The 13,046-nt window shown below is 35.8% G+C and overlaps 1 protein-coding gene across 4 annotated transcripts; it reads right to left on the reverse strand.

The window, feature by feature from the left end:
* Window positions 1-6,560: 6,560 nt before the first annotated feature.
* LOC107224032 (F-box only protein 11) lies at window positions 6,561-13,032 on the reverse strand. Of its 4 annotated transcripts, none has more exons than XM_046736127.1 (10): window positions 12,895-12,997; window positions 11,683-11,784; window positions 11,079-11,375; window positions 9,927-10,715; window positions 8,988-9,840; window positions 8,693-8,913; window positions 8,399-8,617; window positions 8,078-8,285; window positions 7,793-7,956; window positions 6,561-6,701 (listed from the first exon to the last, which is right to left on the reverse strand). In XM_046736127.1, exons 1-9 carry the CDS (start codon window positions 12,989-12,991, stop codon window positions 7,827-7,829), a joined length of 2,916 nt encoding a protein of 971 aa, XP_046592083.1. In that variant the 5' UTR covers window positions 12,992-12,997; the 3' UTR covers window positions 6,561-6,701; window positions 7,793-7,826. The 4 variants fall into 4 exon arrangements, with proteins under 4 accessions (XP_046592083.1, XP_046592082.1, XP_046592081.1 ...); XM_046736126.1 differs by having other exon boundaries at window positions 6,561-6,856; XM_046736125.1 differs by having other exon boundaries at window positions 6,561-7,956.
* Between the last annotated feature and the right edge of the window lie 14 nt (window positions 13,033-13,046).

Consider the following 13,046-nt stretch of genomic DNA (forward strand, 5'->3'; position numbering starts at 1 on the left):
CCGGTTTTGTAAAATCTCATCTACTGGATGACAAGATCTTCTTGTACTAATGAAAAACACCATTCTTTTGAAAAATACCGTACATACCTAGTACTTTTGATTATCATTACAATATATGTAAATAGTAATGTATGACTTAATATATGTCGAAAACTACGCGTAGCGTAATTGTCTGTATCTGATCGTCAGATTGTAATTTAGAAATGTGAAAAGCGAAAGTGTAAATTGTGATACGTGTACATTAGGGTGGGCCAAAAAAAATGAGTATTTTTTTTTTTACTTTATACTCTGAAAATCGGTTGCTAGATACCTCTAAAGAATTCTCACCAAATATGAGCTCTTAATTTTGATAACAAGGTCCTCCGCTTTACAATTTTGCATTTTTTCCTGAGTATTAGAAACAAAAATTCATATCTCTTTGACAACTGTTCGTTAAAAAATATCTCTCCTCATATTCTTGTAGGAAATCGAACGCTCTACAAAAAAGGTCTCTTACAATTTTTTCGTAAATCTTACCGTTTAAAAGATATCAAAGCTTAAGGTTTGATTATTTTAAGAGAAATTTCTGTTTTGCTTATGAATTTTTTTACTCGCTTACAAAAAATTTTGATGAATTGCACAACCCATAGTTTTGTAGGAAATCAACTGCTCTACAAAAATGGTGTCTTATGATTTGTCGATTAAGTTAAGCGTTTAAAAGATATTCATCGTCAAACTTCAATGCATACTCATTTTAACAGTTTTTGATGAATAATTCGAAAAATTTCAATTTAATTTATAAGTTTCACGAAAATTTATTCCAATGTGAGTTCCTAAGAAAAGAGAAATGTTTCAAACTATTTTTCTTTTATTTTTTTAGTTCTATATAATATATATTTTTCAATTTTTAATTTTTAATATATATTTTTATACTATTTTTCTCTTTTCTTAGGAACTCACATTGGAATAAATTTTCATGAAACTTATAAATTAAATTGAAATTTTTCGAATTATTCATCAAAAACTGTTAAAATTAGTATGCATTGAAGTTTGACGATGAATATCTTTTAAACGCTTAACTTAATCGACAAATCATAAGACACCACTTTTGTAGAGCAGTTGATTTCCTACAAAACTATGAGTTGTGCAATTCATCAAAATTTTTTGTAAGCGAGTAAAAAAATTCATAAGCAAAACAGAAATTTCTCTTAAAATAATCAAACTTTAAGCTTTGATATCTTTTAAACGGTAAGATTTACGAAAAAATTGTAAGAGACCTTTTTTGTAGAGCGTTCGATTTCCTACAAGAATATGAGGAGAGATATTTTTTAACGAACAGTTGTCAAAGAGATATGAATTTTTGTTTCTAATACTCAGGAAAAAATGCAAAATTGTAAAGCGGAGGACCTTGTTATCAAAATTAAGAGCTCATATTTGGTGAGAATTCTTTAGAGGTATCTAGCAACCGATTTTCAGAGTATAAAGTAAAAAAAAAAATACTCATTTTTTTTGGCCCACCCTAGTGTACATACAAATATATTGGCTGTGATTTCTGACTCTCTCTCTCTCTCTTTTTCTCTCTCTCCCCCCACCCCTCTCTGGGCGTGTGTTTGTGTGTGTGTCAGAAATCACAATTTATACTTCCGCTTTTCACATTGTGTGTGTGTGTGTGGGTCAAGATAATTTATTGTTGCGAGTTTAGAGGTTGACAGAGTGTAAAAAGTTTATTCTCTGTTCAATTTTGATTTCACCAAGAGAATCTCGTGACATATAGCCATTCAAGCTACCCGAGGTGACTTCAAGCTTTCTTTGCATTAACCGTTGTCTGTTGGACCCTGGAAGAACCACACTGAGGTGACGAAGCTGAAACTAGCAGCCAGAGTTAGCAGCCAAACGTGATAAAATTTTTGGACATAGAAAAATACAGTTCAATCTTATCCATACAATTCTATGAACACATTGGGGGTTCATGGTATTTCTCAAAATTTTCATTTTCTAACTTCACTATCTTGTTCGAGTAAACGTTAGAACGTTTGGCTGCTAGCTTCAACCTCGTCGTTGAGATATTGGTAGCTTCACTTCACGAGATCTTCTTTGTGTATCGATTGCTTGTTACAAAATTCACAGCAAAGTTTGAGAGCCAATATTAATATCCGACATTTCTTCATCTCAGCACAGGAAGCGTAGTACGTATATATGTATAATTTACGTAGTTTTAGTAGCATTGATACTAGTTTCAGTAAAGTAGTAAAAGTGGGGCATAGGTGCGTTGGGCTCCGTCTTGAATAAAAAGTATGGAACTTTTAATATTTTGTACGATATTATACAATACGATGAATGTCATGGTGAAAACTACGGGTATATGAATCATGAAAGTACAAGCAAAAAAAATTAATAGCAATAACAATAATAATAATAATAGTGTGGATGATTAATATGTACAGAATACGTAGTGGTATCAACTTTTCCATAGGCTTGCGTTGCACATTTTGTGTATGTGTATATTATAGTAGCTATATTGTCTATACCACAAAACAAAGAATATTATGGCCACCAACATAATAATGGCAAGTATTTTGCTTAAAAAAAAAACAATCGTGTAGCGTTCAGTACGGAGTATAATAGTATGTGTATAAAATGTTTGGAATGAAGTATTATTTATTCGCCTAATCGTGAAAAAATTGTCGATCTTATTAGTAATTTAATGAAAAATAGTAAAGAGATTTTTTTCAATTTATTAAATATAGATTACTTCTAATGACGGATGAAAGAAAAGAAATAACAATACTCAGTTAACGTACGACTGTATGTGCGTGTATGATTGAACAAAATGGTATTTAAATAATTATACAAATAAAAAATTAAATTAATAGTAGAGCGGAGGTTACAATGCTAATGAATTATTATTTTTTTTTTAATTGATTACACGAGGTACTCAACAAGGTTTAGAAGTTTCTCATTGTGATCCATAAACGATCAAAGCAAAAGTTGAATATATTCTCTCATTCTGCCATAGCTCTTTTTTCACCTAATTTTTCAAGGAAGATAATTAACCATTAGAGGGCCGGTGTTTTTGGCTTGAAATTTGATATTTTTCAGAGGTATGATTTATGCATATAAATAGTCAGCACGTCCCCAATGGAGCTTCCGAGTTATCTGCTGACTCCTAAAACAGCCAGGCCAGCTCTCTAATGTTTAAATGTATATGGCTATATGTGAATATTATACCTACATTATACATTTTTGGAACTACTATTCGACAAACCAATCAATTCACATGATCACAGTTTTCTTCAAACGTGTTTCAAAATTTATAATTCGTAAACGGTGACATATGCATTCTGATAATCAAATCAACAGAGTGCCCAAGAAATTTCATTTTCAATTTGCATGTGAAAATTGTGATAAGAGGTGAGATTTTGTGGGAGTGAATTGGGTACGGGGGGATTGAAACATGGCGTGTCCACATTGTTTACTAAATCTTACCCTAGTGCGTTCAACAAATATAAACACAAGTATTAGAATCTTGCTGCAGTAAAAAATAATGAATAACAATGCTTTGATCTCTGGAAACAGACATTTGATCAACTACAAAAAACAGCCATTCTAGAAATTTGCCATACAGTAAGAAAGTTCTTGAATATTGTCTGAATCGGTACTGCACTGGATGTTAATAACGACGTATTATAAAATTTCATTGGAAGTAGTGTCAGTTGGCTTTGACTAATTTTAAGTAGTAGTAGTAGTTGTAGTCGTAGTTTCTATTTGTGCAGAATTACTTGTCATATTAATAGTGCCATTTAAAGTCATTTTTCTGTTGCTTTTCGTTTTTGTTCATGTCAAATTTGCAAGTCACCAAATACATGGGTGAGTATAATTAACCATGTATATTCGGAAGGTGATGGAAGAAATAAATTGAGTAGCGGATGCCATGGGCTATAGTCGATCGTTGAGGCTGTAATCACTTAAAATTCATATGCATAGCCGCGGCTATGTCTATATCACTTGTCGGTCGTCATGCTTAAGGCTACGGATTATAGGTAACTACTGTTGGAAAACTTCATTTCATCATGTCCTCATCTTTGGGATAGGGAGAACAAAATATTGTCTACTATTGTGTCATTTTACAATTGGCATAGTGTGATTAAAGTCAACAATGGTTTTTATATGTGACGATTTTGAAAATATATTCTTAGCTAGTCGCCCACGAAATACCACATGAAAAACAAATTAATATTGTTATACAATACAGAAATGGAAAAAACAACAGATATTCTACTTTAAGTTTTCCCTACTAAAATTTCTTTACATAAAGTTGAAAATTTTTCAATCCATTATAAAGTTTAAAAACAAAATAACAATATACCGGCATACACCTGCATTGCTTCTGAATATACGATTTCTATTCGTCTTTTTCATTTCACGATTATCTTCTATAAAACGTATTTCATTGATCGTTGATAAAAGTTTCCTCTGGAGTCTTTGTCTTCTTGTTTGTTTTTTTTCTTTTTTTTTTTTTTTTTTTTTTTTTTTGTCTTACATGTTTCTAAAAACACTACAGAGAATTTTATACATTGTTTACAACAACTTGGCGTTACTTTTAAAACCAACGGACAATATTCAATGCCAAAAGTAGCTTTTATCTTTACCACTTGGCAGATACTTAGAATACAAAATGTGCTACATACAATTACTGTAATCAATGTACAGAGTTTGGAGTACGAAGTTTCAGGCTTTTCTGTTAGGTTTGTCAAACCATTTTGCAACAAAAAAAATTCGAGCCACTTACGCATAGGATGTTTGAGAAACTGAAATTAAGATGGGTAATGAGGATGAGATTGTCAAACTAAATACAAGCTATTGTTGACTGAAATTTAGTAACAATGATAGTGTTTAGGATGCGGCAACCACTGGGTCCCCGACACCTCGATGTGGAAGGGAAAATACGAGGTTGAAGCCTAGCAGCCAGAAGTAGCAACCAAACGTTTTGACGTTCATTTGAATAAGGTAATAAAATCCAAAAATCAAAACTCTGTAAAATACCTTGAAACCCGATACTTTCATAGAATTATGAGGATATAACGGAACTGCATTGTTCTATTTCCGAAAAGTTCAACACGTTTGGCCGCTAGCTTCAGCTTCATACGGAGAATATCCTAGAAACCAAAAAGAGCCCGTCTCTACAAGTTTTATACAGGCTTTAGTAGAAAAAATTGAAATAAAGACAGTAGCAACTGACAGACGTAGTCGCACCAGTTCCAAAAGAAGAGCAGAGAAAGCCAGAAGTTGAGGCAGGAACCAGAAGAGGCGCCTGTTTGCCCCGTCTCTTTCTGCACTTGAAAGAACGTGTCTTATCTTGCCGAAAATTGATTTAAAAGTGTACGCCAAGTGCAAAAATAATGTAATTCGCATGTCCCGGAAAAATTCAAGGCTTGTAACGAGATACCAGGCTATTTTCAAGTTTTTAAGATTAAAAAAAATTCTGGCCCAATTTCCAGATCTTCCAGACTCTGTAGACACAGACTTCTTATCTATTGAATTATACATACATATACATGTGAGTGAGTGTGTGTGTGTGTGTGTGGATTCCCTGGACACATAATGAGAGTGGCAGGGGCGAGGGTCAGGGAGGAGAGGGCATGGCTAATAGGCGCTTGTTCGTATCATAGGGTATTCTCCTCTTCGAGAGTTACGACAGAACATTATATTAAATGTAATAATAATAATAATAATAATAATAATAATAATAATAACAACAATGTTTTTAAAGCAGTTGGATCACTCTTAACAACTCGAGATTCACTGTTCTGCGGACAGTTTATTGTTTGATGATTTGCTGTTTTTTTTTCTCACCGGTACACACCAATATCTTCATTTTCGTTTAAATCATTAAATAGTTTAAATACTTTTTGTCTTAATTCTTATCCTTCTATTATGCACTTTGCCTTTTTTTTCATTTAGCTGCTTTAATCCATCTTATTTAACACAAGAGAATATATATTTTTAATCAAATGTATACTTTTAACTTTTTACTGTATCATATAAGATACTCCATTCATTTATTTATTTTATTTTAGAATAAATGTCTTCATTCAATCAGTTTTTTTCCATCCCTTTTTTGATTATTTGATTATTTACTTTCCTTTATCATGTAACGTTTTTGTTCGTTATTTATTACCACTCTATCTTTGGGCATCGTACGTATGTAGCATACTTCCTCGGGGGCGGGAAAGGGGGAAAAAAAGAAAAAATATTACCCCTACAATGCGTAAACGTTTGCTGGGATTATTTTACCAAATTATAATGTTTTACTTGCTTTTTAATGTTTTGTGCACAGCACTTCTGTTGTATTGATTGTAGAAAAAGATTTAGTACAACATGGTAATGCAAGTCGTAGATCTCTCCCCTAATTACAAGACGAGACGCATCTTCCGATTCTAATTGTTCGGGTACACGGCATTGTTTGACGGTTTAGTTTTCGGTGGTACCCCACTGCAAAAATACGTTTCTTCGTTCGGAAACAAAATGTTTTATACAGATAACTGCTCAAAGTTGTCTTTAGTTTCTCAATATTATTAGCAAGATGCTTGCCACTATAGTATATACACAGTTAAGCATCTTGTGGAATTCTAGATTTTGCTCTTTTTTTTTTTCTCTCTTTATCACTCGTTTTTTCTCGTTTTTGCACACACCTCCGTAATCTCGTTCTTTCGAACAGGTCACTGTCAACAGATTATTTATAAACTCGAAGCTACAGTTTACAAAAAATACCACAACAGCATACAACCATTTGGCAAAGTCTGTTATAAACCAAATGGTATTTACTGTTTGATTTATATACCTTCCTCGTATACAGACATCACATTTCACTCATTACCTTTAATAAAAATTAATATATAGATTACATTCATTAAGAAACGTGCTTGCATAGGTATGATACATACACTTTTAATTAATATTGATGAGTTATGTTTTCTGTTGTTCTTTTGTTTCAGTTTCCCTTCTTTTGCATTCACTTATCGTTTTTCATTATGTTTAGAAGGAATTAGCTACCTCAGGCTGCGTCATGTGTATCAGTTCAGTTTTCAGTTTTCAAACTCGATATTTTTCTCATTGTGCAATTAGGTATTTTATTTTTATGGATACAAAACTGACTGCGACAGAGTTCTTCATCATCGTTATTATATTTTGAAACGTTTATGTAAAATTTAGAAAATTTTAGCATCATATAACCAACAACCATTCGTTGCGTGTTAACGACAATGTAAATTTCAATGTTCTTGTATATACCAATAAATCTCTACTTGTATTCAAATTATGCTTATATACAAATATTTTATTCGACTATCAAGAGAAGCAACAACTGAGAGGAGCTCTTGGTTTTGGTAGCTGTTCTTCTCTTAATGTGTCTCAATACCATTGATAATGCACAACTTTTGGTTGAAAGAATACAATGCTGTATTTAGACATACGATATAACAAAGTTATTGGAATTAAATACGCGTACGCGTATAATCTATTGTAAATAAATAAAAACATTAAAAATGGTAAAATTCATGTGAAGATGAAAATAAGTGTTCAGTGAAATTTAACAAGAAATAATTAGTAAAATAGTAGGAATCGCACGGTCTTTCCAATAGTTGGGTATGTCATTTGGAATTTGGTAAAGCTTTAATTATTCAGTTTGCCAATAACTCTGTCGATATTGGGATTTTCATGAGTTTAATAATAATAATAATGATATCAAAGAACTCGACAACAGATTACTATTGTTATTACTGCACGTTTATCTCAACGGATCCATCTAACTTACGGATTTGGGACCAGTTGGTTCATTTTAGCTACATCTAGTTGACCATGAGCGTGTGTGACTCCATGGGTGCAGCACTATCATATAAAGTATCGGTGTCCTGCGTCGGCTCACCCTGCAGCTGACACTGGTTACTCAAGGTTCCAGCTCCACAGTCGCAAAAAAATCTGTGCACAAGAATTTTTGGTACTGAGAATGTGGAATGTATTCGTTGGTGAGACGCTCGGGAGAATCGCCTGAAATGGAGCCATGATTTCGGGGGTTTTCAAATAAAATAATACTACTCACCTATCGTGCCGGATGAATTCTACGTCGTGGCCAGCGTGACAGGTTTTTATACAATTTACACAGATAGCATTACGATCTGTCGTATTGCACGTTTGACAACGGTAAAAGTCATGCATCGGGAACGACGTGTACGATGAAATTTTGTAAAGACATTGGCCATTACCGACAGCTTTCTCCACTGCGTCTTGATTGTTGAATATCTTATTACCTACAGGGCATAAAACGTAATGTAAGAATTACGATTATCGAGGAGATTAACTGGCAGTGCATAATCTTTGCAAACCATAAGGAAAAAAAGTATGGAATCGGCTCGACCTTTACCTCTAGTTGTTGGCTGAACTCCGCTGGCGAGACAAAGACCTCCAAATCGGTTGTTGAAGATCTGATTGAACTCCAATGTGGCGGTCGCGTTGTTCGTTATCTCGACTCCTGCGGCTAATCCATCAAAAATACGATTTCTCCTAAGGACTGGATGCGATTGGGTTGAAATTAGAACTCCAGCCTGCGCATTTCGGAATATGTCGTTCTCTTCGAGTATACCTGTTATTTGGACAAAGTTAAAACAGTGAGGCTTAATTCCGAAAGTACACATACAAATGAGTTCAGGGTACAAACCTTTTCCCCCATTGAATATACAAATTCCGCCATCTCTTCCATCGAATATTTTATTCCTTTTTAACGTTGGATTACTGTCAGTTTTAATCCAAACACCTGCCATGGCATTGTCGAAAATTTCATTCTGTTCTAAAAGGCCTAGACCGCTATTGTACACGAGGACTCCACCGTTTTGTCCACCCCATATTTTGTTCCCTCTAATGACAGGATTGCTCCCAGTCCTGAAAGGAAGAATCTTTGTCAATAATTTGTTATACGTAGCATAAATAACGAAATTCTCAGTCTCAAATCATACCTAATCTGTACTCCAGAATACAAATGATTGAAAATATCATTGTCTTCCAATTTCCCATGACCATTGTCATAGAAATAAACTCCGACCTGTTTGCCACTGTGGATTCGATTCCTTCTTAAAACTGGAGTTGATCCCGTCGTTATCCAAACCCCGGCCAACGTATTGGCGTAAACTTCGTTTTCCTCGATCAAACCTTGACCTTTTTCATGAACATATATACCACCATGTTGTCCATGGTGAATTTTGTTGTGTCGGACAATCGGATCTGAGTTCGTCCGGATTTGTATCCCGGCGAGAGCATTGCCGTAAATGTTATTATGCTCTATAAGGCCACGGCCTTCGCCAAATATGTAAACCCCACCTTGATGACCATTGTATATTTCATTTCTACGAATCGTTGGATTAGAATTTGATGTTATCCAAACGCCAGCAAAATTGTTCGAGTGAATTTTGTTGTCGATGAATTGTCCAAGACCGTTCTCATGAACGTATATGCCGCCCGTTTGACCATGATGTATCTCGCAGTGCACAACGGTCGGATTAGCACCCGCTTTGACTTCAAAACCAGCGATTCGATTATTATGAATATCATTCGCCTCAAAGTATCCTAGGCCGTTATCAAACGTAAATATCCCAACATCTCTACCGTGGTGGATGTGATTTCTTCTCATAATCGGATTCGCGTAGTTTTTCACCCAAATCCCCGCCAGTGCATTTCGGGATATTTCGTTGTCCTCATAGGTGCCTTGGGCATAGTCCGTTACATACAGGCCAACGTTTTCGCAGTCAGATATGTCGCAATTTTTCACCACAGGATTTGCCCCAACACCCGACACACAGACCGCTGCTCCAACTGTTTAATCAAAATTCATATATTAATATCAATGAGGGACAATAGTGTCAAGGTTGGAGAGTTTCGTGTCAATCTGAACAACTTACCGACGCTCGAACTACGAATAATGCAGTGATCGACCGTTGGACTACAATTTTCGCCTACTTCCAAACAGTAATGTTTATGATGTTGTACAGTGCTGGTTACATCAGGTGTGAATTTGAGAGTGAGGTGGCCTGCGTACGCGCGTTTAGCACCTTCAACGAACATGACTGTCGATTCTGATTCTCTTTCTAAAATAACAGACTCGGCGACGTTGCCTGCGGCAGCTCCTATCAAAGCTACGTCGCAGTCAATGATGAGAAATTCACCACGGTATGTCCCGGCATGTAAAAATACTAGGTGCAGGGGCGTTTCCTCGGTGCCTTGCGAATTATTGATGCAACAGTTACCTTGAACATTGGTAGTTGAGTTCGCATTTGGCGTCGATCCATTGCTACTCCTATATTCTTCAACAAAGTCTAAAGCCCCTTGTACAGTGTTGAAATATGGGAGATTTCTACCCTTGAATTTAAGATCCTGAAAACCAGGCCTGACGTGCACTCCTCTGTACAACTGTCGAAAACTTTCTTTCCAGGGGTTCGAATAATCCGATTCGTCCGGCGAGATAAATTCGAATTTACAAGGTGCCGGATTAAACAGTGGCAAATCATACTCGTAAACTTGCTGATACAACGACTTCCACAATTCCGTGTCATTCGCAATCGCTTGAAAACGTTTACACACTTGCGAGACACGGCACAAATCTTGTTCCATTAAGTAGTTGAATATCGTCAGCAGCACCTCATCCGGCAACTCGTACTGTAGGTAGTGTGCAGCTGTGTTTGTATTTGTGCCTACCGCAGAGTGAAATAAATAAATGAATATTTTTAGAAATATAATGAAAAAGTACGAATTGATTTTCAATTTTCCTCTAGTGATCATTTAAACATTACCCCTTCAATTTATGTTTAGTTTGAAATAAGGTAAAAGCGATTAAGTAACCTCAGTGTTAACACAGAGTTGAAAAAGAGAATACATGTATAATCGGATTAAGTTGAAAGTTTGCTAATGAAGCTGAAGCTAGCAGCCAGGTTCAGTGTGACAATTGCTAAACTCCTGCTCAGCAATATAATGCAATACAGTTTTACATCGATGGCGAGTAAAAGAAAAGATTTGTAATCTTTATTTGAAGAAAAGAAGAACAATTCATTGCCTACCATCGGTTGAAAGTGAGCACGTTCTCCTAGGTCGCTTTCTGGCTGGTAAAGATGAGGTTCCAAGAGCAGCGGCGATACTGCTTCCTCCGGGAGGTGGTAGTGCTGAACTCGTGCCAGGTGCAGGATCCGGATGCGGGGGACTCTTACGGCGAAGATCGTAGGGTGACGAGTGCGAATGAGACGGAGAAGGGGCGGCTATCCCCGAAACACTAGGCGAAGATCCTCTGCCTCCTCCTACACCCCCGCCTCCTGAAGGAATTGGATTTGAAGCTGGACACGGTAGCTCGCATGGTTCGGCTGAGAAAGTGAGCATGAAATTTTTAAATCTTAATATTTGAAGGATATTGATGCAGCTATGGATTTCAAATATTTATAAAATAAATATTTAAAGAAAAGAACTGGTCTCTCCATCTCGTCTTGCTTGTTCTTGTATGAGCACACGACTTGGCTCTAATGCGATAAGTTTTGCACCGATTTATTCGATAATTGAACTTTCATAAAAAAAAACCATCACTATTTTGATCATCATACAAAATTAGATCGAATCATTTCAATAGGTAAATCAGTTTCATAAATATTATAAATTTTATAACTTAGGAAGCACCGATCAGGCTTCTTGAATATTGACGGCGTCTCTGGCGATTGTAGAACACGTATCCACGATGATAGAATTTTTCAATATAGAGATTTGAAGTTAATCTTGTCCCTACAAGGCAAATGAATTTTCTTATTTAATTCATAGTCCTCAGTGAATAAGATGAGATAACCATAAGTTATGTATGGGGAAAAAAAAAAACACACACACACGTAGAACGTTGTTCTTAGAGCAGCGCAGATAAAAAACACAGCAGCAACAATGGGAAGTGTAAATCTCTTACATCAAGGAATAACGCAATGGAAAGGTTATTTTTATACATTGAAATATATTTCAATCCACTGTCCAAAGCTGTAGTGGCACAATGTATAGATAGTGGAAATTTAACATAAATGAAATTGAATTCTGTGGCACATCTGCTGTAACTACAGCATATGCTAAAAAATTCATTAGCATACAGACGTTTTTCGTTGCAGACACACGCTACCTAGAATTAAGACAGAAGCAGCGTTTTCTTATTGTTTCATAATTGTATAGTTTTTGTATGGCAAATTAATATTAATTGTGATCGATTTCACGTGACATGATTGGCATTTAAAAATGCCGGATTACACGATTCTGAAATTCCAGTTAGGAAAATCGAATAATCCATGCACCGTGAATATTTATATGACACTCCAGAAGGGTAAAGTAGCTTGGTATAAATGGAATAGACGTCAAATAAATATAGTTACGTCGGGTACACCTCTGGGTGTGGATGATGATAATCGACATTTTTGGGGAGCTTTTCTCTTTGTTGCTCTTTCACGTTACATCGATACACACGTATGTATGTAGATACGCATAATATGCTTTGCTGCATATGTAGTATATTAATTTTTCTGCTCGTTGTAATCGAGATTAGGGAGGGAATGCCGATTTAGTAGTAGTATGATCGTATGCATGTAAGTAGGTACATAGTGTGACAAATGTCCATGCAAATCGGATATTGTACGAACTCGTTGGTAATCGGAGAAATGACATTGGATAATATTTAATAATAGATCGTACAATGAGAATAGACGATGAGAATAGGAAAGAGGAGAATCGATGTTAGTTGAGTAGGCAGGAAAGGAGTCGGAGCGAAACGCAAGCTGAACGACGAGCCGAGCGAGCTAAGCCGCGAACCTTACGAGGAGCAGCAGTAGCAGCAGCCGCCTATAGCCCCGTTCTATTACATACCCGATGTTGTTCTAGAGGGTAACGGGATTCTGTTGGCGCCTTTCCTCCGGGATCTGCGGACGTAGCTACGTGACGATGTGAATGACGCGCTCGGCATCTTGAAGTTAGGTGTATCCCGATTATTTTATAAGAAAAACGGGGAAAAACTATAC

Source organism: Neodiprion lecontei, chromosome 4 (genome assembly GCF_021901455.1).
Source record: "Neodiprion lecontei isolate iyNeoLeco1 chromosome 4, iyNeoLeco1.1, whole genome shotgun sequence".
Classification (NCBI taxonomy): Eukaryota; Metazoa; Arthropoda; class Insecta; order Hymenoptera; family Diprionidae; genus Neodiprion; species Neodiprion lecontei.